Here is a 27,917-nt window from a genome sequence, read left to right as displayed (position 1 = left end):
CAACCGGTATCATGTGTTTCTACTGGAGGTGCACCTCCCGTAACAAAATTTATTCCACAGCTGAATGGGGAAAAAAAAATTAGAGGGAACATTGGATCTGACCTAGACAAGCAGTTTGGAACCCCCTGGAGGGTGTGTGTGTGTGGGTGGAACCCCCGGAGGGCGGGTGTGTGTGTGTGTGTGTATGCGTGCCCAGGCACTATCATTGCTCCTGCAGCAGCCAGCGCCCTGGGCCCTGTAAATGACTGTGAAGGCGCTATGCTGACTGCTCTGTGAGGCGCCATGGGTCGGGGAGGAGCATGCCACACTCCAGATAGTGCAGAGGTCTAGCTGCACGAGCCTCACTCCTTCCACCTGAAGCCCCGTCCATTTCTGGGAGCCCGGAGCCAGGTCCGCCACCCCCACACCTTGCCTAGGGCCTGTGCAGGCTGCCAGCTCCCTTGTCTGCATGTCTTGGGCCCATCCCTAGTGAACCAGCTCCCAGTGTTCACTACGGATTTGCCTTTGGCCTCCCCGGCTTTCAGCTGCTTCCCTTCTGCTCATCCACGTGATAACCTGCCAAGGAGAGCCGTGCCACAAGGACTCAGTTGGGCGTTTACGAGCCCCTGTGTTGTACGCTAGCTAAACACACAGGCTGCGTCTAGACTGGCATGATTTTGCGCAAATGCTTTGAATGGAAAAGTTTTTCCATTAAAAGTATTTGTGCAAGAGAGCGTCTATACTGGCACGTATGCTTTTGCGCAAAAGCCATCTTTTGCACAAAAGCATCCATGCCAGTGTAGACACTCTCTTGTGCAAGAAAGCGCGGATGGCCATTTTAGACATCGGGCTTTCTTGCGCAAAAAATCAACTTGTCTGTCTACACTTGCTCTCTTGCACAAGAATACTTGTGCAAGAGGGCTTATCCTTGAGCGGGAGCGTCGGAGTATTTGCACAAGAACCACTGATTTTGTACAGTACAAAGTCAGTGTTCTTGTGCAAATACTCGCTGCCAGTCTAGACAGGCGGCAAGATTTTGCGCAAAAGTGGCTGCTTTTGTGTAAAATCATGCCAGTTTAGATACAGCCACAGATGTTCTATCACAGAAAAACACAAGCACTCGAATTCTTGCCCTTTCTTTAGGGGAAAGAGAAGGGCCTTCACCAAGGCAGAGAAGCCCTCTAAAGAACAGCCTCCGTGTCAACGCACAGCGTAAAGAGCCGATTAGTTAAAAGGGGCCTTTTCTCTGGCAAACAGGCAAGAATCCAAAGCCTCTGTGGTCTCCGTCTTGCCATACTGACATTTTCCTGGCAGAAAGACAAAAATAAAATAAGCCTCTTAGGAGGTCACAACCCCCGAGTCATAAAAAGTAGCTGACATGTAGTTCATTCTGTGAAACCACCTTAATTAAAAACAACCCCTACCCCCCTCTGGCAAGATGGATGGAGCCTACCGACACCTCACCTTCTGGTCAGAGAATTCCCCAAACTTCTTCCCTGGAAAAGCAGACAAGCTGTCAAATGCAAGTGCTCTTCGGACCGCAACAACATCCTGCCTCACAGTGAGACATGCCAAGCGTGAGCAAGCATGCACAGGGAGGGGTCAGGGTAACTGTCTTCAGTGATTTCAAGCATGTAAACACACAGGCTGGAGAGGGATTATGTAGAGCCTGCTCCAAATCTACTGGAGACTTTCCATTGACTTAATGGCTTTCAATCAGGCTTCCAGCACAGTATGCACAAGGATATAATAACTAGGAGCAAAAGTATGAGAGCTAAAAAGAAATACTGAATATCAGGGAAAATTCTTCCCTCCAGCAAGCATTGTGAGGGAGTGTGGAAAAACTTCCTAACTGGGAGGTCCCAAAAGACGGGGCCCTTAAAACGAGACTGCACAAACCACTGGAGAATGCAGGGATCACCAAGCACTGGCCTCTAGCCCTTTCACTAACTAGCTTAGCAATCGGGAGATGGAGCACAGAATTGGCGTTCACGCGAGTCTTTAGAAACACAGACATCTGTGTAGCAGTAATGCTCATGGAAAAAAGTATTCAGTAGCTTCTGTACCCAACGGGTAGACCTCAGTTACTAGCTTCCTCTCCCAACCCCACTCTGGAACTTCACAGAGGATCAGATCCTAAGTTGGCAGATTTCAGTGTAGATCCAAAATTGGTGCAGTTACACGGTTTTACACCAGCTGAGAATCTGGCCCAGGGAGCATACAAAGGGTTCCAATAAGTAGATTGTGGCAAGTTAGGTCCAGCAATGTGCCAACCAAATCATCTTGCCAGCCAAACATATGGTAGGGGCTGTTCTGGACTTCCCCATTCCCTGGGTGTGACCTAGGACCTCCTAGGAATTTGAGGTCCATGGAAGCATTCCATAATGGCTCCATCTGCAGAACAGAAATTCAGATTGGCATTTAACACTCACATAAAGGTTAATCTTTTGCTGGTCACTAACTCAACCTGTGTACAGAAAGAGGGGTAAGAAAACTGGCGATTGAAACTCACCTGGATACAGCTAACAAATTAGATTAACTCTGGGAGCTACTGAACTCTAACCTGCTAAGTGTGTGCGTTTCTAACCCAGTATGGTATATCCACTTTGACCTCAATGAGGTCATCAAGAAATAATGAAAACAGCTGAGTGCAGAGACAACGGAGCCTTCGCTCATAAAAGATTTCTAAGGAGACAACCTCCTATAATTCACGGTTAGGCCACATCTCCACTTGCCACGCTGGAGATCGATCTTCTGGCATTTGATTAAATGGGTCTACTTAAGACCCACTAAATCAAATGCTGAGGGTGGTTCTGGTGGGCACTGGTACTCCTGGCAGTTGTGAGGAGTAAGAGAAGCCTACGGGAGCGTTTGCTCCCATCAGCCTCCCTCTGTGAAGACGACACCAAACTCACGTAGCTGGAGTTGCATACTGTCAACCGATCTTCCAGTTCTAGTGTAGACCTGGCCTTTACACTTGCACATCCCTTATTTAATAAAGCACTTTACAGTATTCACTAGCAATGTGCCCCAAATACTCTGGGGACAGTTCTGCTGGATTGGCAGGGGCCATTAATAATTATCTTTGCACTTCTGTAGTAGTACCTTGCATAAAATCCTGCTAAGTTGCTTCCTTCTCAATTAGTCATCAGGCACCTCTGTGAGGCAGGGAAATACGATTGCCCCCTCTTTATAATTAGGAAAGCAGAGACCGAGAGGCAGTGACCCAAACATGCTCATAGAGCAAATCCCACATAGGGCAGAACCCCAGTTAGACTTCAAGGCCTGAAAAATGAAATCCAAGCAAATTGCATTTAAAATTAGTTCAAGTGGGAAAAAGAGAGCAGCCTACAGAAATTATATGGCTCAATTAAAAATATGTCATTGCCTTGCCAGCTTCACAATGAGCGTGAGTGTAGATCTCGCTTCAGGAGAGGAAAAACTCAAGCTGGTTAGCACAAAGCATTTTACAATGATATGGTGGGACATCATTACAGCTCATGGACAGTACACAGGCTTGGAGGGGAACGCCAGAGAAAGTGGACTATGTTTTTGGAACAAAAATGTCAAATGCCGACCCATTCAGCTTGTGTGTTACATCTACTTCTGCCTCGCTAGTTGCTTATAAAAACCCTCTCCTATGTGTCTTCACTTAGCAATTATATTCTCCACAGTCAGTCCCAGATTCTAGTTTTTACAAGCACAAGATGAAAAAAAATCACCCAGTGAAAGATTTAACTGCAAATGAAGTATAGTTAAAGAAAGACAGAAGAGTCTGAAGGTTAACATGATGCATTTCTCTACACTTAAGTCACGCCCCTCTGTGATGGTTTTGCTCTAACTACTCATGCTGAAGTATGTGCCTTGCACATGAACAGCTGTCTAAGGATTTGTGTGCTGCGATACCAGAACTTGATCAAAACTCAGATAACTCCATGGAAAGACACTCACTGATCTTAATGGGCTTTGTAGCAGGCCCCGAAGAAACAGTAAGGGTACGTCTCCACTACAGAGTTATTTCAGAGTAACTGACGTTATGTCAAAATAACATGGCGCGTGTCTACACTACAAGCCTTTATTTCAAAATAATGTTGAGCTGGAGGACTTTTTACTCCGACTCATGGTAACCCTCATTTCACAAGGAGCAAGGGAAGTCAAAGGAAGAGTGTTCTTCCTTCGACATCCTGTTGTGTAGACAGCACCAAAAGCCGAATTAAGCTATTTCTACTTAAGCTAAGCAATTGACGTAGCTGAAGTTGTGTAGTTGAATTTGACTTTAGCCCTACTGGGTAGACGTACCCTAAAAAAGGAAACAGGTAGGAGACACCCTTTGGTCTCTCAAGGTGGATGGCAAAGACCACATCTTTTCTTCCCCATTAGTTGGCCTCTAGGATGAACGGTGAGTTTTCTAATGCTTGAAGACATACAGGCTGCTGCAGTTTTACCAGGCAGTAGGCAGAGGATTCTAAAACCAAGCAGGATTACCAGAATGCAGTTCTGAAGGCATGGCTGAATTAAGTTCAGGATATTTTGAGATGCATAGAGAAGAGCCCAGCAAAACTGTTTATTCAGAACTCTTTTGGGGGGGGGGGGTGTGAAAAAAAAATGGCTTTTTGATGAAACAGAATGTTCGGTGAGAAAAATGCCATCTGTTGATGACAGGAAAAAAAAAAGTGGATGCTTTGGAACTTGTCAGTGTTTTTGATGAAACCCCCAAAAGTTAAACGAAAGTGTAAAAATAGATCATTTCTTGGATTTTTTTTTCTGCTGAAAACAAAGCATATGCTTGGACCAGCCCCAGAGTGCACTAGCTGTTATTGGTGATCGTGTGGATGCAGAGAGTAAAGGCCATCTGTCCCTTTAAAAGGCACTCCTGGATGGAGGAGGCAGATCAGACCATGGCAGGCGACAGTTAACAAACAGGTTTTTATCTTATGTAATACTGAAGTAAAAATAATTGTTACATAAGGGCTGACATTGCTTTATTGCAAAGAACACCACAATACACATTTATGCCTGAACCTGCAAGCAAACAGTCCTTTTCATCTGTGTTCATTTTTTTAATTGTATCCTTTAGTATATATGGTTGTGACAATTTTCTTCCACTACTTGATCTGAGGAAGTGGGTCTGGCCCACGAAAGCTCATCACCTAATAAACCATCTTGTTAGTCTTTAAAGTGCTACATAGTCCTGTTTTTTGATTCAGCTACATCAGACTAACACGGCTACATTTCTATCACTATGCTTGAAGCTAAGCACTGGTGATCAACTACTAATATGCTTAAAGTTAAGCAGATGCATGTTTTCAGGACTGAGGACTAAAAGCAAGATTTACAGCCACCCTTAAAAAAATGTTTGGCATTGCTTTTCTTCACTGAAAAAGGTAACCATAGCTTCTTAGCATGCAGCAGAATTCTTAGTGCAATAGTTCTGATAAAATCATTAAAAGTTTGTGAAGATTTAAGAAGAGATCCCTTTTAAAGATACAGGCAGATTCCCTTTCCCTTCATGGCTTTTTGCCTGGTTATAGTTAAAAAGTGACAACCGCCACAAAAGTTAAGCTTTGCCTACCCAACGACCCAGAACATCTTGAGCACTGCCATAAAACATCCTCTCTCAAGCAGTTAACATTCCATTTTGGGTTTGACCGTGTTTGGGAGTAGTTCATGATATCGGAAATCAAAAGCTTGCAAGGGTGTTAACACATGCCATCTGTGGTTGGTCCGGATTCTTGTCTTCCTGGTTCATAGTATCTCAGATCCCAACGCCAGAAGGGTCCACTGTGATGACTTAGGGTGTGTCTAGACTACAGGGTTTTGTCGACAAAAGTGGACTTTTGTCTACAAAACTATACCTGCATCCACACTACCGCTGAGTTGTGTCGACATAACGTCGACAGAACTCAGCAGTTTTGTCGACGCTGGTAAACCTCATTTCACGAGGCATAACGCCTTCTGTCGACAGAGTTCTGTCGACAGAAAGCGTTATTGCATGTAAACTGTCCTTGCGTCTACACTGCCATGTCGACAAAGCAGCTTGCTTTGTCGACAGAACTGAATGTAGTGGAGACGCTCTTTGTCGACAGAAGCTTTGTCGACAGTATCTGTCGACAACATTTCTGTCAACAAAACCCTGTAGTCTAGACGTACCCTTAGTCTGATGGTCTAACACAGGACATTTAACTACCCTAAAATAATTCCTAAAGCAGATATTTTAGAAAGACATATAATCTTGATTTAAAAGTTGCCAGTGACAGAGAAGCCAGATACCTCTTGGAGAAATGTTCCAATAGTTAATTACTCCCACAGTTAAAAATGTATACCTTATTTCCAGACTGCATTTGTCTAGCTTCAACTTTCAGCCATTGCATCATTTTATATCTTTCTCTGATAGATTGAAGAGTCCATTATTAAATCTTTCTACTTACATCACCTCTTAACCTCCTCTTTGTTAAAACGAACAAAATTGGGCTCCTCGAGTCTATTACCATAAATAAGCTTTTCTAACCCTTTAATCAGTCTTGTGGCTCTTCTTTGAGCTCTCTCCAATATATCAACAATTCTCTTGGGCCACGGACAGCAAAGTATTCCAGCAGAGGTCACAGTAGTGCAAGATACAGAGGTGAAATAATCTCTTAACTTCCACTCCAAATTTTCTCTGTTTATGCACCCCAAAATTGCATTACCCCATTTAGCTACACAGTTGCTCTTGGAACTTGTGTTCATAAGATTATCCACCCAGACCCCTAGTTTTTTTCAGTCACGAGTACCCAGGATAGATTCTCTCTCTCTGGAAGTATGGCCTGCATCTCTTGCTTCTAGATGTGTCATCTTACATTGAGCTATATTAAAACATGTATCGATTGCTCATTGTTCGCCCTGCTCACGCCCAGCCAACCAAGACTACAGCTAAACTGCCTTTTTTTTCAGAAGAAGATATTCAAATCCCGCTTGCGATTGTTTTTGAGGAAGAGGTTTTTCCAATATTTGGTCCCATGTAAATGGGGCCAAGTGTCAGAAAACCCCCTCTTTTGCAAGATCCCTTATTCCTCATAAATTGAAGTTTACAGGGTCTTGAGTCCCTTATTTTAAGACGCATAAGGGATCTTTCAGAAAAGGCTTTATTTTCTGAAAGATCCGCATCTAGACTGGCGCTTTTATCCGGCAAAGCTCCGTGCCGAAAAAAAGTGGCAGCCATTTTTATGCTAATGAAGCAGGGGAGATTTAAATCCCCATTTCATTAGCAATTGCAATACGTCTAATTTGCATCCCTTTTAAGAAGAAGGGATGCAATCTAGACGTAGCCTTACATTTTGAGATCTATCAGTTAGCCAACTTTTAATCCATTTGATGTGTGCCATGTTAGTTCTAGATCATGCTAGATTTTTTAAAATCAAAATGCCGCACAATACCAAGACAAATGCCTTATACATAAACACTATTACCTTTATCAACCCAACTTGTAATCTCATTAAAAAAGCATATCATGTTAGTTTGACAGCATGTATTTTTCAGAAATCGTGTTGACTGGCATTAAATATAGTACAGTACTTGCCTTTAATTCCTCATTAATCAAATTCTGTATCAGCCACTTCATGATCTTGCCTGGGGGACCAATGTTGGACAGACACACCTATAATTATCTGAGTCATCCCATTACTATTTTAAAAATTGGCCCAGCACTAGCTTTCTTCCAGTCCTTTTAAACTTCCCCAGTGCTCCAAGATTTATTGAAAAACAGCAGCAGTAGAACAGTGAGCTAGTCAGCCAGTTCTTTTCAAACTCTTGGATGCAATTATCTGGATCTGTTGATTTAAAAAATGTCTTTCTTTAGAAACTACAGTTTAATATCATCCTGAGATATTAATGGATTGGAAACACTGTTATCTTCACTATGTTAAATGACTGCATCAATCATCATCATCATGTTTTCCCCAAATATATACAAAAATATTAATTGAATACTTCTGATTTTCTGCATTACTACTGACAATTCTACAAGTTCCATCTGATTTTGTTGCTTTTCACTAATTGCACTGAAATGCTGAGGGTGGGAGAGTGAATTTAATGTGTGCTTCACAATAGTTTGCATGACAATTTAAGTTATCCAAGTACATGTATACACACATACATATACATTGATTAGGGCTGTCAAATGTTTAAAAAATTAATCACAATGAATTGTGCTGTTAAACAATAATAGAATACCCTTTATTTAAAATATTTTGGGACTTTTTCTATGTTTGCAAATAGTTTGATTTCATTTACAACACAGAATGAGGTGCACAGTTCTCACTTTATTTTTGCCCTATAAAAACAATAGAAAGTATTTTTCAATTCACCTAATACTAGTATTGTTGCACAATCTCTTTATCATGAAAGTGCAACTTGCAAATGTAGAATTACGTACAAAAAATACTGCATTCAAAAATAAAACAACTTTAGAGCCTAGACGTCCACTCAGTCCTACCTCTTGTTTAGCTTTGACAAACGTTTGTTTACATTTGCAGGAGCTAATGCTGCCCTCTTTTTGTTTACAGTGTCACCTGAACATAAGAACGACCATACTGGGTCAGACTAAAGGTCCATCTAGCTCAATATCCTGTCTGCCGACAGTGGCCAATACCAGATGCCCCAGAGGGAAGAATAGAACAGGTAATCCTCACATGATCCCTCCCCTGTTACCTATCTCCCAGAGAAACAGAGGCTAGGGACACCATTCCAACCCATCCTGGCTAATAATCCAGGATCTAACCTCCATGAATCTATCTAGCTCTTTTTTGAACCCTGTTAAAGTTCTAGCAGTAAAAATACTTTCATAATGATCATGCACTGGAACATGTCATCCTAGACTGCTATACCATGAAACATGTGTCAGGATGTGGGTAAAACAGGAGACATACAATTCTTACCCAAGGGGTTGAGTCACAAATGTAATCAATGAACATCACCAGCATGTCCCCTGGAATGGTGGCTGAAGCATGAAGGGATAAATGAATATTTAGCATACCTCGGACATAAATATCTTGCTATACTGGCTACAAATGTGCCATGCAAACACCTGTTCTCATTTTTAGGTGACATCATAAATAAGAAGCAGGAACCATTATCTCCTGTAAATGTAAACAAATTTCTTAGCGATTGGCTGGACAAGATGTAGGACTGAATGGACTTGTAGGATCTAAACTTTTCCATTATTCTGTTTTTAAGTGGACTTATGCAACTAAACCCTCTGTGTTTGATGCTGCACTTCCACAATAAAGACATTTCATTACAGTACTAGTTTTAGGTGAACTAAAAATGCTATTTCTTTTATCATTTTTACAGGGCAAATATTTGTAATCAAAATAATAAAGTGAGCCCTGTACAATTTGTATTCTGTGTTGTACCTAAAATATTTGAAAATATAGAAAAGCATCCAAAATATTGAATAAAATTTCAACTGGTATTCTATTTCTATAACAGTGCAATTAAACTGATGATGAATCCTGATTAGTTTTTTAATTGTGGTTAACTTTGTTGAGATAACTGTGATTAATCAACATCCTTAGCATGAATAGTTCATATTATACATTGGAAATAAAGCCATCCAGAGAGTTTGACCAGAAGCTTCCAAAGGAAATTGTTCACAGCCAGAAATCAATCTGTTTTGCTTATAACAACAAAGCACTGTGTTGCAGTTTTAACCGGTCCAGTTTGTTTTTCTTGCAAGAATAAAAACGGAAGCAGAGCGATCTGTCTTCAGTTAGAAGCACAACCACACAGCAGACAGGCCTCTTACCGGTTTTTTAAAAGTTGGATGTAAATGTAACCCATCACAGAGAGAGGTGGTGGCAGTCTTGCCAGTGCCCTGGACAAGGGGGGGGGGGGCGGACTGCTCTGCATTCCTGGAAGGAGCGAGGCTTCGGGCGGAAAGGGTGGGGCTGGGAGCAGCCAGTCTTCAGTACCGCTGGGACCATGCCGTGCCCCTTCCCGGCCAGTCCTCACAACTGCCTGGAGCATGTCATATAGGGCTCCGGCGGTGATTTAAAAACTCCTGGAGCTCCAGCTCCTGCGGATCCCGCAGAGTGGAACAGTGATAATTCAAGAACTGTGATACCCATTACACCATAAGGGAATTGCTTCTGAGGATAAAATCTTCTGCGGAGGATATTTATTTTCATTTCACTCCTCATGTAGGTGTCCATTTACTATTGTTACAGCATACTCTGAGGCAGGGCATCTCCCAGAATATAACCCCAGTGATATTTAATAGCAACAACTGCTTAACAGTACGTTCGTATTTCTGGTCCCCTCGCACACCTGGGGAAACTTCATACTCACACACACCTGAGGCAAGAGCACTGTTTATTAACTGTTTATTATCTCACTGTTTATTAACAGGAGATCGGGAATTCCTGGAGGCCACGACAAGAGAAAGTAAAGTGCGCTGGTGGACAAGCTATATGCAAAATGATTTGTGCAACAACTGAGGTGGACATAAACTGGGCCATTACCCATAGCACATCCCCTACATAAGGCTCCCTGGAAAGGCACAGGTTTTTATGAACTGGCATGAAACAACACACTGAAGACTGTAGCTTTATTTGTATCCTCCACTATACAAATAGCCCACAAGGTGGTTTGCACTCTAACTGCAAATAGCCTAATACGGCGTAGAATCTGCATAGAATCCCAACAAGAGACAGAAAAGGCCAGTCCACAGACACGCCTGGGTAATGGCCGAAGGGACAGAGCAGAGCAGAAGTAGGTTACTCACCATCGAGAATTGCCCACTGGCCGTCTATTTCTGTGTGTTTCAGGTAGGAATCTTCAATGGTCGGGTCATAGTCGGGCACAAAAATCTTCTGGAAGAATTGGATGGTCAGAGCGCTCTTCCCCACGCCACCGTCCCCAACCACCACCAGCTTATAGGTGGGCAGGTTTTCGCTTGGAACCGCACTCGTCGCCATCTTTCCAGCGGGGGGAAGACCTTTCTCCAGACCTGGAGGAGAAAGAGAGATCAGATCTTCCACTCAGAGCTGGCTGAGAAAGAAGGGGGCGGAGGGGAAGGATAACCTTGCGTCCTGCCTGCTCCCTTCCCAGCACGGTGGAAAAAAAGGCCGGGAGTGAGTCGTTTCTCTACTTTATAGGGACCGCTATTGCAAGGGGCTGCCCTGAGCGGCTGGGGGGAAGCATGATTCATTGCTAAGGAGCCTCTCAACATCTGGGCTCCTTTGATTTTAGTGCTGGCTTGACAGGGCTGAAGGACAAAGTCCTTTTTTTAGAGACAGGACAGGCAGAGCAGTGGGACAATCCAACTTTTCCCCGCCCCCCCTCCGCCACTGGCATGTCTCAACCTTGACCTAGAACAGCGATGGGCAGCCTAGGCTAGTGAGTGGGCCACACAAGTGGCCCTTCATCTCAGTGACCCGCAAGATTGTCGTCACCGAGACGTTCTCCCGGATCAGGGTAATTTTACTAACTGCGCTGGCATGCCTAGAATTTGCGGGGGCTGTGGACCAAACTGTAGCAGTGCTGTGATTGGATGCGGGAGGGGGCGCATGGCTCCTTCTGCGGCAGCCCGGGGACACTTCAAAAATTTCTGAAGTGGCCCACAGTCAAAAATTATTGCCCACCCCTGCACTAGCTCCTTCTCTTGCCCAATCACTCACTCTCCCTCTTCTGCTCCCAGCTAGAGATAGATTCGGTCTCCTTTTTCATTAGCACAGTTTCCTGCTCCTTGCACTCTGCGTGTTCTACACTGCAGGATACTGACCCGAGAGTTATAATCCGAGTAGGGTTGCCAGATGGTTTCAACAAAAATACCAGACACGCTTGACATTACATCACAATCTACATTACATCTTATTTAGAAACTACCAGACATTTCTATTTTCTCAATTTGTTTCCCGAACAGAAACCTGAAATACTGGACTGTCCAGTTCAAAACCGGACACCTGGCAACCCTAAACCGGAGTGCAGCAGCAGCGACATGCCTGGAAAGCATCAGGACAATGCAACTGCAAAGCGTCACTGTGCTGGGCCATGTGTGGGGTTTTTTGTTGACATGAGAGAACACGCATTGATGCTTTCCAGAATCCAGTCCCCTCTGATCACCACAGCAGGAATGAACTGTTGTGGAGTAGCACACACGTTAGGATACTTCATTTCCAAATAGTCACTGCTAAATGCCAAGATGGGATTTTCCATATGGGGAATTTTTCCACATAATATACATCACCATAGGTGACTCGTAACACTTGTGATCCCACCAAAATTCTAATTGCTAAACGGGGTGCCTCTGTACCCCTCCCTGCCCCTGTGGGTAGCCCTCCCGTACCCCTTCCCCTTGCAGGCGCCAGTTGCCTATGTACGCCACAAAGAACAACTTGAGCTTGTAGGGCTGCAAATGAGGGAACAAACCAACTGAGGTTACACAAATTCAGATTCAGGCCTTGTAAGGAGCTGAATGCCTTGGACTCCATTGGAAGCAACACACTGGAAATCTGTCCTTTAGACTCCTAGTATTGGGATCACTGAATGTTCATTTAAGTTCTCTCTCAATAAACAGGCATCGTGCATATATAGGGGAGAAATATTACTGAGTTGTTGTCATAGGAATGGGACACTGAGAGGACATGAACTGCAAGGTAAAAAGACAAGTGGATTTTTGTCCCACCTGAGCTGAGATGAGGGTTGACTTTCTAACAGGAAAGAAATATTAACGACCCCGGCCACTGCTATTGAACAATCAGAGATGATTAAATATTTTCCATTGAGAGAAGCATCCCTACTTTAGAATGGAGTTGAAGAATCTCCTCCATAATAACTGGGACACTCCCTTATAAGTAGCAACATCTGAACTGATGGGAAAAGAGGGGAATGTAGATACAGTATTTATATGGCGCCATCACAAAGTTATCTGAGCATGTCACACAGACTCTGTGCATTTAATTCTTGCAAGGTTGGGCAGTGTTATTGGGCGGTTAACAGACGGTAGAACTTGAGGTATGAAAAGATTAAGTGACTTGCCTAGGGCACACATGCACAGTCTTTGTCAGGGATAGCAAAGGAAGCCTTATCTCCTGAGTCCTGGTCCAATCACAGCTCATCATGTACATGAGTGATGTGCCTGGCTGAAGGTTGAGGCAATTAAGCAGGTCAGATGACTGCTTGCTTTTGCATACATTGATGAAATTCTCCTTTTCTTTGTACCAGTGCAATCCCATAAATGTCAGCTGAATCCTTTCCCTGTACAAAGGGCAAAGACTTGGGATGAAAACCTGAAAAAAAGAACAGTCACACTGGGTCAGACCAAAGGTCCATCTAGCCCAGTATCCTGTCTTTTGACAGTGGTGAATGCCTGGTGCCCCAAAATGAGTGAACAGAACAGGTAATGATCAAGTGACCCCTCCCCTATCACGCATTCCCAGCTTCTGACAGAAGCTAGGGACACCATTCCTACCCATCCTGGCTAATAGCCATTGATGGACCTGACTTCCATAAATTTATCTAGCTTGTTTTTGAACCCTGTTAAAGTTCTGGCCTTCACAACATCCTCTGGCAAGGAGTTCCACAGGTTGACTGTGTGTTGCGTGAAAAAGTACTTCCTTTTGTTTGTTTTAAACCTGCTACCTATCAATTTCATTTGGTGACACCTAATTCTTATGTTATGGCAACAAGTAAATAACTTTTCCTTATTCACTTTCTCTGCACCAATCACGATTTCACAGACCTCTGTCATATCCCCCCACTTAGTCACCTCTTGTCTAAGCTGAAAAGTTCCCGTTTTTTAAATTTCTCTTCACATGGCAGGCATTTCAAATCCCTAATCATTTTTGTTGCCCTTCTCTGAACTTTTTCCAGTGCTAAGATATCTTTTTTGAGATGGGGCAACCACATCTGTATGCAGTATTCAAGTTGTGGGCGTAGCATGGATGTATACAGATGCCATACGGTAGTCTGTCTTAGGGTACGTCTAGACTACATGCCTCTGTCGCCAGAGACATGTAGATTAGGCTGCCAGACATAGTAAAATGAAGCGGCGATTTAAATAATCGCCGCTTCATTTTACTATGTCTGGCAGCCTAATCTACATGCCTCTGGCGACAGAGGCATGTAGTCTAGACGTACCCTTAGGGTGTGTCTAGACTCCATAGCTCTGTCGACGGAGCCATGTAAAGTAATTTACTTGACATAGTCAATGAAGTTTACAGGAGCTTCCCTTGTCGACCGCACCACGTCTAGACTGCCGCGCTGTGCTGGATCAGCTGATTGTCAGAACAGCATGGCGGCCATTTTTATTTTAATGAAGCGGGGATTATTTAAATCTCTATCCCTTTTTCAGCGATTCCTAACATTCTGTGTGCTGGTTGTACCGAAGTACATCACAAAATTCCCAGTGACTCCAACAGGGCCAGGATTTTCATCTCTTTTGCAGGTTCTTCACAGTATATGCAGATGTTCGTCCTCTTAAACATTCCTGAACAAGCTGCTTGAAAGCCAAACTGTCACTCATCTGGCAGCAGACAGGCCACAAAAGTGAAAGAAGATATGCAACTGGCTGACCTCACCATAAACTACAAGCTACTTTTCGGAAGACATAAGTGTTATATTTTCAATGGGTTTTCATTACGAAGCACTTCAACTTTTTTTCTCAGAGACCCCCAGCCTTAACCCCCATCAAACATTTGCCAAAATACCATGATAATAATTAGCCCATAGTGTAAATTTCAACTATAGCCCTTGTGCACGTTAGAAGAACTAGAGAAGAATTGGCAACACTCCTCCCTGAATTCCTGGAACTGAACACTGAGCCTCAAAGAGGTCCAACCCAAGGGCATACAGCAATGCTGGCTACCAGAGCCCTCAGACTCCATTTCCCAGCATGCACAGAGTCAGTGGTGGGCGCAGGATAAATTGGACACGCCGAAGCAAATCACTGAGGAGAACTTAGAGGTTTCCGTATCGGGGTGGGTGGCGGGGGAGATGGCTGAGAGTTTTCTGGGCCAACGATGAACCAGGCTGCCCAGCCGCTCAGTGGCAGAGGATGGCCTGACCCGGAGACGGAGGCTAGTTTGGAGATTGGGAGCTCAGAGAGCAGCACAATAGATCAGGGAGTCTCGGAGGGACTCTGTGTCCTGACAGAGGACATCTTTGCGTATGTGAGTCAGGCAGTCCCAGCCCTGCAGAGACAAGCATCCAGAGCGGCAAAGAGCCAATGGGCGCTGGCTACCAAGAGCCAGATGAGACCGCCACAGGACTCCAGGCCAGAGAGCCAGGAGAGGACCTGGCTCTTTGGATGACGATTTCCGTAAGGAGACACTTTTTGGTATACGCTCACGGTCATATGCAGCCAGCAGCTAGGGAGAGAGCTGGGTCGGGAAGCGTGAAGTGTGGAAAAAAAAAAACCCCAATAAATTCTAAATATCAGCAAATTAATAGCTTACCCGTAACCAGCTCTCTTCCCTGATCCTATTTCCAGCTCCCTGTAAAGTCCTCTCTTGCTGTATTGTTACTAGCAGATGTACCCGGTGTTGCTTGGGTCCTTAACGGTAGAATTTTTTTCTTAATTAAAAGGAAAATGTACGTGCTTTATTTAAACGACTGTATAGGATGTGTGTGGGGGTGTGGGTGGGGGGGCTCAGAGCACAGGATGGGGGTGCAGGAATCATGCAGGAAGTGTTTGGGGGGGGTTAGGGTACAGGATTTGGTGTGTGTGTGGCACAGAGCAGAGAGTTGGGGTGCCAAAGTCAGGGCATGGATTTGGGTGCGTGGGGGGGAGGTGTGGAGTAAGGGCAGTGGGTGGGTGGGAGGACTCAGGGTAGGGGGTGGGGTGCAGGAGTGAGGGCAGGAAAGTGGGAGGTTTGGGAGGCTCTCCGGGCTGGGTTTGGAGGTTGCTGGAGTTGAGGGCAGGGAGTGGGGGCCTCAGGGCACAAGGTTTGGTTTGTGGTGGGGGCCTCAGGGCAGGGGGCTGGGAGGAGGGAGTACACTGGGGCCACTCATAGCAGCAAGGGTGGTGCTGATCCAGCAGCGGGTCCTCCGGGGGCCAGGGCTGCACTCCCTGGCTGGTGGCTCCTCCTGGGAAGCTGGGGTTGGGAGGCCGACCCTGGCCTCCAGCTTGTCTGGGGGGTGCGGGGCTCTGTGGGCCAGTCCTGGCCTCCAGCTACCATGCCCAGCCTGCAGCTGTTCGGGAGGAGCAGGGCTCTGGGGATCTGGCCCCAGCCTCCAGCTGCCCCCTCCCCTCCCTGCAGCTGATTACGGGGGGAGTGCTGGCCCTGGCCTCCAGCTGCCTCCTCCCCTCCCAGCAGCTAGCAGGAAGAGGACTGGGGCTCCACAGGTCAGCCCTAGCTTCCAGTGCCCCCTGCAGTTGGTCCGAGGGGACAGGGCTCCAGGGGGTGGTCCTGATCTCCTGTAACCCCCTGGCCTGTAGCTGGTCTGGTGCTGGGCCACAGTTCCCAGCCTCAGCCTCTCCTTGTGGGGAGAGCACTCTCCTCTGAGAGGGGCGTTTCCTTGGGGTAGGTCTGGGTCACAGCCCTCAGCCCTTCCGCGGGGGGGGGGGGGGGGGAACCTCTCTTCAGGTTCCTGGCCTCTCCTCTGGGGAGGGGGGCTTCTCCTGGGGAGGACCAGTCTGCACTGCCCATCCCTAGGGGTGGTCCCAGGGGGAGCCATGACAGCATGGCCAGTGGGTCCCCCCCCATCTGGCACTGTTTGGGGGCAGTGGGAACTCTTACCTGATCCATTGCATACAGCTCTCCCTCCGATCTACCCCCTCCCTTTCCATGTTACGGAAAACAATCCCATTCCAGGCACCTCCCATTTTCCGGGCACAACCAAACCCTGACCTTGCTTCAAATTAGGATGAGAGGAAGCTGCCTACAAAAGCTGGTCCTAGCTCTTATTTAGGAGGAGTTTTTGAACAAACAGTCGGACAGATGCACGTTTCTAAAATATACAGTAAGATCTGCATGGTAGTAGTGCCTGTGGCCCTCAAGCAGGGATCAGGACACTCGGTGCTAAGCGATGGACAAATACAACAATTGCCATGACTGTCCTGAAGAGCTTACACTCCTAATAGGTCAAACCCTAAACCAGAAAGCGTGATGCCTGCTGGAAAGCACACCGCAGTGTGCAGCAGTTGAAGATTAGCAGATCCTGTTCCTATGGTCAAGTACACACCACTCAGGCCAACTTTCTCACCTGAGTCTGGTAAACTGGGAAGCGAGGAGGGGACTTACGGTCCATGGGTTTGCAAGGAAGAAAGAATCTGCAATTGGAGTAATAGAGAGGTATGAATCTTGGACATTTTTTTCCCTTATATGCTGCTTTGAATTCATAAGAACCTAAGAACGGCCATATTGGGTCAGACCAAAGGTCCATTTAGCCCAGTGACCTGTCTTTGGACAGTGGCCAATGCCAAGTGCCCAAAGGGAATGACCAGAAAAGGGAATCATCAAGTGATCCCTCTCCGTCATCCACTCCCAGCTTCTGAAACAGAGGCTAGAGACACCATTCCTGCCCATCCCGGCTAATAGTCATCGATGGACCTAACCTCCATAAACGCATCTGGTATTTTAACAACCCTGTTCTAGTCTTGGCCTTCACAACAGCCTCTAGCAAGGAGTTCCACAGGTTCTGCATTGTGTGAAAAAAATACTTTTGTTTTAAACTTGCTTCTTTTTAAGTTTGTTTGGTGAATTCTGACAGTGATAGTAATGAACGGGCAGTGATAATCTCACAATACATTTATACAGTCATTTATTCCAAAGGATCCCAAAGCACATTACAAACGATGAGCCAGATCATCAGCCTTTGTTTCCTCTTATGAATATGCTACTTCAGAAATGTAGCCACTTCTAGCATGACAAATAGAAAGAACCAGCTTATATAATAGTACTAAAGTGTCTTTGGGTATATATGTTAGTTCGAACTAACGGACGTTAGTTCGAACTAACATTCATAGGCGCTACACTAGCGCTCCGCTAGTTCGAATTTAAATCGAACTAGCGGAGCGCTTAGTTCGAACTAGGAAAACCTCATTTTACGAGGATTAAGCCTAGTTCAAATTAAGGGGTGTGTAGCCCCTTAATTCGAACTAGTGGGAGGCTAGCCCTCCCCAGGTTTCCCTGGTGGCCACTCTGGCCAACACCAGGGAAACTCTATGCCCCCCTCCCGGCCCCGGACCCCTTAAAGGGGCACGGGCTGGCTACGGTGCCCGTGCCAGGTGCAAGCCTGCCAGCACCCAGCCAGCAGACCCTGCACCTGGCACGGCACAGAGCCACCCACCCGATGCCCCCCAGCCCACCCCCTCTTCCCAGGACCAGGCTGGCGGCTCCCGGGAGCTTGCCCAGGACCGCAAGAAGTGGGCACCTTCCTGGGCTAGTGCAGACATCATGGACCTTGTCCATGATCTCCGCACTAGGCACAGGAAAGTGGCCGTCTAGGGCAGGAGAGCTGCCAGCCTGGCCACCCAGAAGCAGGAGTGCATGAAAATCAGGGGGGTCCACTGAGACCCCCGACCCTGAGCCCTGAGCTTACAATGGCCGTCCTGGGTCAGACCAAAGGTCCATCTAGCCCAGTAGCCTGTCTGCCGACAGCGGCCAACCCTAGGGACCCTGGAGGGGATGGACCGGAGACAGTGACCAAGCCATTTGTCTCGTGCCATCCCTCTCCAGCCTTCCACAAATTTTGGGCAGGGACACCACTCCTACCCCCTGGCTAAGACTACTCCATAGACCCAACCTCCATGACTTGATCTCACTTCCCTTTAAACTTTGTTCTAGCTGTAGCCTTCACAGCCTCCTGCAGCAAGGAGTTCCACAGGTTAACTATTTGCTTTGTCAAGAAGAAGAAGAACAACTTTCTCTTACTAGTTTCAAGCCTGATACCCATTCCTTTCCTTTGGTGTCCTCTAGTCCTTCTTTATGGGAACTCAGGAAGAACTTTTCTGAATGCACCCTCTCCACCCAACCCCTGCTTTTAGAGACCTCTATCCTGTCCCCCCTCCGTCTCCTCTTGTCTAAGCTGAGAAGTCCCAGTCTCTGTAGCCTCTCTTCATCTGGGACCTGTTCCCAACCCCTGATCATGTTAGTTGCCCTCCCCTCTCCCAGCCTTTCTCTTCCCCTCTCCCACCTCCTTTTCCCAGTCTCCCCCAGTTTTGTTCAATAAAGACAGATTCCATTTTTGAACACAATTGTCCTTTATTTTGTACATCAAGAAAAGGGGCTAGGGAAGGGTAAGTGGAAGGAGGTGAGGGAGGAATGGGGTATGAGCCCCCGATGGGGAGGACTGGGCTGGCTCTGCAGGCTTCTAGGGGTGGAAGCTCTCCTGCAGCCCCCCGATTGCCCCCTCTCCCCAGATGGCAGCCTGCGGCAAGTGCAGCAGGGCTGATGGCCGAGTGGTGTGATGTGCCCAGTGTGGGCACTCCGGGCACTCCAAGCCAGGACTGCTTTGCAAGCGGGGCACCCCTGAGAACTGTCTGTCCGGGGTGGGGGTCGGGTCCCTTTAAGCACAGCCCTCGGCTAGCCTGAGACAGCAGCTCCACGCTCTAAGTCCTCCTTTTATGCCCTGCCGGCACTGCTTCCGGCCATCCTTAAGCTCTGTTCAGGGTCCACTTAATGTGGACATGCTAGTTCAAATTAGCAAAACGCTAATTCGAACTAGTTTTTAGTTCTAGATGCGTGAGTTCGAATTAGCTTAGTTTGAATTAACTAATTCGAACTAAGTTAGTTTGAACTAACTCTGTAGTATAGACATACCCTTTGAGCTCTATACACAAAGACGCCAGTTTAAGGACTTATCTGAGACAAACTGAGTTCACATTGAATGTATATTTACCTGGAAGTGACGGAAGGATGAAATGTTGCATGAAAATAAGACTAGGTCTAGACTACAGACCTATCCAGGTAAAACTACATTGCTCATGTGTGTTGAAAAGGCCATGCCCCTGAGCACTGTAGTAATACTGACTAACCCCCTTGTGTAGACCACACTATGCTAATGGGAGAAACTCTCCCATCATCATAGCTACTGCCTCTCAGCAGTAGCTAGGAAGCTCTCCTATAAGTGCATTAGCATCTCCCCTAAAGCTATGCCACCGTATGTAAAGACAAGCCCTAAGCACGGAAGAAAAAAAAACTGTACACGAGTGAAAGGAAAAAAAAAAAAAAGCAGAGAGATGAACAGACTCACACTGATAGCTTGTCACCAAACCCCAAAGGGACAATGCTACAAGACAGACACATGCTGTGCAACACTTATTATTACTGTGAAAGCTGCCCGAAGAACAAGTGGTTTAACTCATAGTGCCACTGGATTCAACAGAATTAATGCCTCAGAATCTGGCCCGGATTTTTGCTGTGTTAACTTCAACAACTCTTGTAAACTTCAGCTCTGATTCTGGTCTCAGAGGTGGACACAAATCCAGCCTTCCCTCCCTCTTCCCCCCTCCCCCCGTTGTCTTGCTGTTACAGTTATTGCAATTAAAAGATCCAGATTTCTTGATGGAGAAGCCTTGCATGACAATGAATTTATGGTATCCATGGTAACGTGCTATGTTGGAATTGCTTAATCCAGTTATGAAATCCTGAGAAAACGGCAGCTGGTCTCCAAACCGGCTCACTTACTTACTTCAGTTTCTCGCGGAAACGACACCCACTGGTGGGAACTCGCTGCAGAAAACAGACGGGTGCTTGCGTTGGGCTTATTTATAACTGCACGCTATATGCAAATTTCAATATGTTTTTATAGGAATTGAGATGGAGCTGCCCGGGGTCAAGAATTTATGCACTCTTGACAGGCTTTGATTTGTAGAAAGCTGCTGTCACATTCTCGTGCTGTGCGAACGATTTCAAGAAAGAGACATTTCCAGCTCCAAGTTGGACCAAGATCAACAGCAAAGTCCTGCCAGGTCTTCCAGTCATCAGGACAAATAACTCTTTCCCTGCCCACAGCTCACGCAGACCAACTCCCTAGCTCAGCCCTTCCACAAAACCCTGTCTGGAAAGCTTTGTAGGGCCAGAATTCGGGCTGAGTTGGACCAAGTAGAAAGTAATTTAGAAAATCTGGGGGCTTTTCCACCAGCCCCTCATCTCCTGTTGTGTGCAGTCAGCGGAAGCACGTGAAATTATTTTCACCAGACATAGTAGTCACCACCTAACATACCAAGAGAGGACAGCAAGGGACTCAACTATTTGGGTCTTTATAGACCACAGCCAACACCTTGAATCATACCCACAAGGGAACTGGGAACTAGTGTGGACTTCTGCACACAGAAGCGATGGTGCGAGAGTTAGGCTAGTCCAGATTAGGTAGACTCCAAGAACTACCTCTTTGCCAGTTTAAACCTTCCGGGTCTTCAGATACATCTGAAATAACCAGCAACATCTAGTTACAAAACTCGGGCAATAAACTGCTAGCGCCTAGAACTGGGTTTCCTCTAGGACTTTGGGTTTGCTGCTCAACAAATGCCAGGTGTATGGACTGTCTATGTTAACTGCCTGAAAAAAAGTTATCAGAAGTAATTGCTGGTGCAGGCAAGTCATTATCAAAACCCCTTTCGAGATTGATGCTGATGACCTTTAGCAGCTCTGAGTTAAGATTAATACCCGTAGGTTACTTATTGAGAATAGCTCGTCCACCATGGAATGCCCTTAACGTCTGTTGACTTCCATAGGATTTGAGGGAGCTCAATTCCTGGCAAGACTAGGCAGATGAAATGCAGGCATTTCCTTCTGGAAGCAGAACTGGGACGTACGTCTTATGGCTTCTGTTAATTTAAAGGTCTCCCTACCATGCACCAATTAGGACTTAAAAGTAAAAAATCATAGAATCATAGAGTTGGAAGAGACCTCAGAAGGTCGTCAAGTCCAGCCCCCTGCTCTAGGCAGGGCCAATCCCAACTAAAAAGCCGGCCAGGACTTTGTCAAGCCGAGACTTAAACACCTCTAGGGATGGAGACTCCACTACTTCCCTAGGTAACCCATTCCAGTGTTTCACCACCCTCCTAATGAAATAGTTTTTCCTAATATCCAACCTGGACCTCTCCTACCACAACTTGAGACCATTGCTCCTTGTTCTGCCATCTGTCACTACTGAGAACAGCCTCTCTCCATCCTCTTTGGAACCTCCCTTCAGGAAGACGAAGGCTGCTATCAAATCCCCCCCTCACTCTTCGCTTGTACAGACTAAACAGACCCAATTCCCTCAGCCTTTCCTCATAAGTCATATGCTCCAGCCCCCTAATCATTTTGGTTGCCCTCCGCTGGACCCTCTCCAATGCATCCACATCCTTTTTGTAGTGGGGGGGCCCCAGAACTGGACACAATACTCCAGATGTGGCCTCACCAAAGCCGAATAAAGGGGAATGATGACATCTCTGGATCTTCTGGCAATGCTCCTCTTAATGCAACCTAATATGCCATTAGCCTTCTTGGCTACAAGGGCACACTGTTGCCTCATATCCAGCTTCTCATCCACTGTAACCCTCAGGTCCTTTTCAGCAGAACTACTAAAGTGGTTGGTTCCCCAGCTTGTAACTATGCTTGGGATTCTTCCGTCCCAAGTGCAGGACTCTGCACTTGTCCTTGTTGAACCTCATCAGATTTCTTGTGGCCCAATCCTCCAATTTGTCTAAGTCACTCTGGACCCTATCTCTGCCCTCAAGCGTATCTACTTCTCCCCCCAGCTTAGTGTCATCCGCAAACTAGCTGAGGGTGCAATCCATCCCCTCATCCAAGTCATTAATAAAGATATTGAACAAAACCGGTCCTAGAACCGAACCGTGGGGCACTCTGCTAGAAACCAACTGCCATCCTGACATCGAGCTGTTGATCACTACCCGCTGGGCCCGGCCTTCTAGCCATCTCACTGTCCATTTATCCAATCCACATTCCCTTAACTTGCTGGCTAGAGTATTGTGGGACACCGTATCAAAAGCCTTGCTAAAGTCAAGATATATCACATCCACTGACTTTCCCATGTCCACAGAGCCCGTTACCTCATCATAGAAGCTAATCAGATTGGTCAGGCACGACTTTCCCTTTGTGAATCCATGCTGACTATTCCTGATCACTTTCCTCTCTTCCAAATGCCTCAAAATGGATTCCTTAAGGATTCCTTCCATGATTTTTCCAGGAACCGAGGTAAGACTGACTGGCCTATAGTTCCCTGATTCGTCCTTCTTCCCTTTTTTGAAGATGGGCACTACATTTGCCTTTTTCCAGTCATCCAAGATTTTTCCCGATCGCCACAACTTTTCAAAGATAATGGCCAAAGGCTCCTCAATGACATTTGCCAACTCCCTCAGTACCCTCGGATGCATTAAGTCCGGACCCATGGATTTGTGTACTGTTAGCTTTTCTAAATAGTTCCTAACATGTTCTTTACCCACCAAGGGCTGTCCGTCTTCATCCCATCTTGCGTCACTTAGCGCATTAGTCTGGGAACCCACCTTGTCCGTGAATACAGAGACAGAGAAAGCATTGAGTACTTCAGCTTTCCCCACATCATCTGTCACTAGGTTACCTCCTTCATCCAGTAGGGGCCGTACACCCTCTCTGATCACCTTCTTCTTGTTAACATGCCTGTAGAAACCTTTCTTGTTATCCTTCACATCCTTAGCCAGTCGCAATTCCATTTGCGCTTTCGCCTTCCTGATAACCCCCTGGCATTCTTGAGCTATACATTTAAACCCCTCCCTGGTCATTTGTCCAAGTTTCCACTCTTTGTAAGCTTCCTTTTTGTGTTTAAGTTCACCAAGGATTTCCCCTATAAGCCAATCCGGTTTCCTACCATGTTTGTCTCTCTTGCTATGCATCTGGATGGTTTGTTTCTGTGCCTTCAATAAGGCTCATTTAAAATACTGCTAGTTGTCCTGGACTCCTTCCCCTTCATGTTAGCATCCCAGGGGATTCTGCCCATCAGATCTCTGAAGAAGTCAAAATCTGCTTTTTTGAAGTCCAAGGTGTGTATTTTACTACTCTCTTTTCTTCCTTTGGTCAGGATCCTGAAATCTACCATCTCATGATCACTGCTTCCCAGGTTGTCACCCACTTCTACGTCCCCTATTAGTTCCTCCCTGTTTGTGAGCAGAAGGTCAAGTTGCACACGGCCCCTGGTCGGATCCTTCAGCACTTGTGTCAAAAAGTTATCCCTAACATTCTCCAAAAACTTCCTGGATTGCCTGTGTACTGCCGTATTGGTTTCCCAACAGATGTCAGGGTGATTAAAGTCCCCCACGAGAACCAGGACCTGCGATCCGGAAGCTTCTTTCAATTGTCCGAAGAAAGCCTCATCTACCTCATCCACCTGATTCGGTGCCTGTAGCAGACACCAACCACAACATCACTGTTGTTGTTTGCTCCTTTAAACTTAACCTGTAGACACTCAACAAGTTTTCTCCCTCTTTATACGGGTGTTCAGAGCAATCATAGTGCTCTCTTACATATAGTGCAACTCTTCCTCCTTTTCTCCCCTGCCTGTTCTTCCTGAACAGTCTATGCCCTTCCATGACAGCGCTCCAGTCATGCGAGTCATCCCACCAAGTCTCTGTTATCCCAATTAAATCATATTTCTTGGACTGGACCAGGGCCTCCAGTTCTTCCTGTTTGTTGCCCAGGCTTCCTCGCATTAGTGTACAAACACCTCAGTAACCAGTTGATCGCCCTATCTTCTCCATTTGAATCAGGGGTCCTCCTTTCTTGCTCATTCCTCTCTGCATTTCTTCCTGGTATCCGACTTTCCCACTCCCACTGCCCGCGAAGATGCTCCTTCCTCTCTTGGTTAGGTGGATCCCATCTCTTCCTAACAATCCTTGTGCCCGGAACAGAGTCCCATGGTTGAAGAAACCAAAGCCCTCTCTGCGACAGCACCTAGGCAACCACGCATTTACGTCCTCAATTTGATGATCCCTGTCCAGTCCTTTCCCTTCAATAGGGAGGATGGGCGAGAACACCACTTGCACTCCGAATTCTTGGATCCTTCTTCCCAGTGCTACATAATCCGCAGTAACCCGCTCAAGGTCATTCTTGGCCGTATCGTTAGTTCCCACATGGAGAAGCAGGAAGGGGTAGCGAGCCGAAGGTTTGATTAGTTTGATAAGCCTCTCAGTCACATCCTGAATGCGAGCTCCCGGTTAGCAGCACACCTCTCAAGATTCCAGGTCCGGACGGCAGATGGATGGCTCAATCCCTCTTAGGAGGGAGTCCCCTACCACCACCACCCGTCGTTTTCTTTTGGGGGTGGTGGCCGTGGAACCCCCATCCCTAGGACTATGCATCCCATGCCTTCCAGTAGATGGTGTTCCCTTCTGGTAATCCCCAAAATTATCCCCATCAATAAAGATCATCAATGGAATAGATTTAAAAGCTTGAGCTTGGTTCAAACATAATTGTTGGGATGGAATCACAGCTCTTTGGCCTATCGTTCCGTGAGGACGTGTCCTGCCCTTTCATGTCCTCATCCTGAGCCCCAGTCCCTTTCTGTGCCAGCTCAACCTTTCTGCCTCTGGTTGGACAAAAGATCACACCACCTCCCAGATTTACTGTAAGAGAAGCCTCACCAGGGCTGTAACACACTTGAAATTCACACAAAAGGCAGCTGATGCATGATGAGCACTTAGTAGTTATTTTGGGAAACACAAAATTATAGCTTGAACAAATAATAGCCACTCCCACCCACACCACATCGAGAAAATTACTCGAGTAGGCGTTTCTCTCTTGGTTTCCCCTCTTTCTACCACAAATTCTGAAGTGATAACTGGCAGCCGGAGCCCCTATGACAGTACTGAACTTGTCACAAACAGCTCTGGGCCAAACCAGATCTGAATGCTTAGCTATATTTACGTAAGAGAGTGTGCCCAGTCCGTCAATCTTCTGACACATGTCCAATGCAGGGCAGAAAGTGTCAGTCCTCTGACAAGTGTCAACTGGTATTAACTCTTCCTCCAAGTACCGGGTCTTTAATCCGAAGCACTTTTTTCCTTTTAGCTGTAATATGCAAGAAAATATGCGTAGAAGAATTTTGAGAAGTCTCAGAATCTAGACAGATCTTTCCAGACCCTGGGGACAACAGGACAACATTTTTATATGTGGGTGCTCACATTTGTTAGGCAACTAAGTCACAGCTTTGGCTCATCTCTCTAATTAAAAAACCCCCAACAACTCAGCAGTTTTCTAGGAATGTTTCTGGTGGCACTGGAGGGCTAAACTGAAAACTAAACAAGTACCGTCTCGGCATACACTTGGCCTTTGTTAGAACTAAATGACTTCTTATTTGGGACTGTTTCTACTGAAAACTGTTCTGAACTGTGCATCAGAGATGGAAGGAAAAACTCCCTGCATGTTACAGTAGACCAAGTTTTGAGGAAAATGGATCTCTTCTACTCTTGTACATTTATATAAAACATGGAAACTCACTTCCCTCACTCTTTTTTCTGATCAAAAGCCCTATCAGAGATGGAAAGGCATGACAGAAAGCTCTTCAATTCCTTACCACTGGAACCCGAGATGCTTGTATTATGTTATCATGGAAATACTGAAGCTGAACTAAAGACGCTGTAAGAAATCAGAGATGTTCGCCTGCCCTGCCCATAGAGAGATAATAGAAAGAACAAATCTGCATAGGAGGAAATGACTTGGAATTCCAATGACTGCCCTTCCTGTTAGTACAATTCCTGGAAATGGGCAGCTTCCCTCTTACACATCAGAGCTTGCTGACACACCTATAAACCCCTCAATATCCACCATTGGCGGCTACTTCGCCTACTCTTCTAAATAAATCTAAGAGACTCTAAAGTAATAGCAAGTGCTGGCCATAGGGTAATGGACTTCTGTGCAAAGACAGACGTGGAAGATGTCAGGCAGACCTTAATAACTTGCACATCTGGAAGAGAGGTAGAAATCTCTGAGATGGAGACTATGAGGATAAGAAGGTCTTGCAGAAGGAGATGGAGCAGGAACTAGTGTTTCAGATGGAGCCCAGTGACACACTCTGCCCTTATGGATCCAACAAGTGTTGCTTTGCATAAATTCACTTTTCCCAGCCAGAGGGGCAGATATTGTATGGTGTCCCAAATCTCTGGTCTCCACTTCAGCTCTCCCTTCCCCCACCCAAGATGCATGTGGCGAGACAAGAGTCCATTCACCTCAGAAGACAATGGGCCTTGAGAGTATGCGGAGAGATTTGCTCCTTTAGGATCTCATCCCAGCCTACCTTTAAGTAAATGGGAATCTTTCCACTGGACTTCAAACCAGGCCCTCAGGTGGCACCACTGTGGCTTGTCAAACGAGCCCTTTTCTTGGCAGACACTGAACTGCTCAATGCGGAGCTCAAGCACGGCGCAACCCCCCAAACCACAAGTCATTTGAGCCCCGCTGGAGTGTAAGTGCTAGTAAAAGCCTTGGAAGGCCAGAAGTGCCAAGTCAGGACTGCACATGGTACTCATGCTGGTCTGCGTAACAATGACTAGCGACTCGGCATGCCAGTGGCCTGTGTGTAGAGTAGGGTCGCCAACTCTCCTGGATTGGACACCGTTACCGAGAAAGGCGAACAGTCGGGGAAGTTGGCCACCCTCATGTAGCAGTGGGAGCACTTTTCTTGCTGATCTCACATTCCTCCCTTCCCCCCTCCCCCCGTTTTACATCCATATAATCCTCAAATCCCATAGAGATTTGAGCACATAAAAGCTCTGGATGAAATCCTAACCCCACTCACGCCAAGGGACATTTTGCCATTAATATCAGTGGAGCCAGGATTTCACCCTCTGTCTTTTGCATGGCCATGCAGAACATCAACGCTTTGGCCACCTCTGGCCTTCCCTCTGTGGCTCTCATGTGATAGATGTGAATCCAAGGGAGACTGGTGGAGCTCTAGAAGAGGGTGTCAATCCAAGCCAGCTTCTTCCAGACAACCAGCAGTGACAGAAGCAATGCAGTGATTGATGGGTAAGAAGGCAACAG

The 27,917-nt window shown here is 46.3% G+C and overlaps 1 protein-coding gene across 3 annotated transcripts in view; it reads right to left on the bottom strand.

The window, feature by feature from the left end:
- The window catches only part of MRAS (muscle RAS oncogene homolog), a 65,860-nt gene that overhangs the window by 16,340 nt on the left and 21,603 nt on the right, over nucleotides 1–27,917 (bottom strand). For all 3 annotated transcript variants that reach the window (XM_075933063.1, XM_075933062.1, XM_075933061.1), the window contains one exon: nucleotides 10,739–10,963. In XM_075933063.1, coding sequence (XP_075789178.1) covers nucleotides 10,739–10,931 — 193 coding nt within the window. In that variant the 5' untranslated portion in view covers nucleotides 10,932–10,963. The remainder of the gene's footprint in view (nucleotides 1–10,738; nucleotides 10,964–27,917) is intronic.

This window comes from Pelodiscus sinensis, chromosome 7 (genome assembly GCF_049634645.1).
Source record: "Pelodiscus sinensis isolate JC-2024 chromosome 7, ASM4963464v1, whole genome shotgun sequence".
Taxonomy (NCBI): domain Eukaryota; kingdom Metazoa; phylum Chordata; order Testudines; family Trionychidae; genus Pelodiscus; species Pelodiscus sinensis.
The sequence above is the reverse complement of the archived record's forward strand: the minus strand, read 5'-3'. Positions and strand labels throughout refer to the sequence as shown.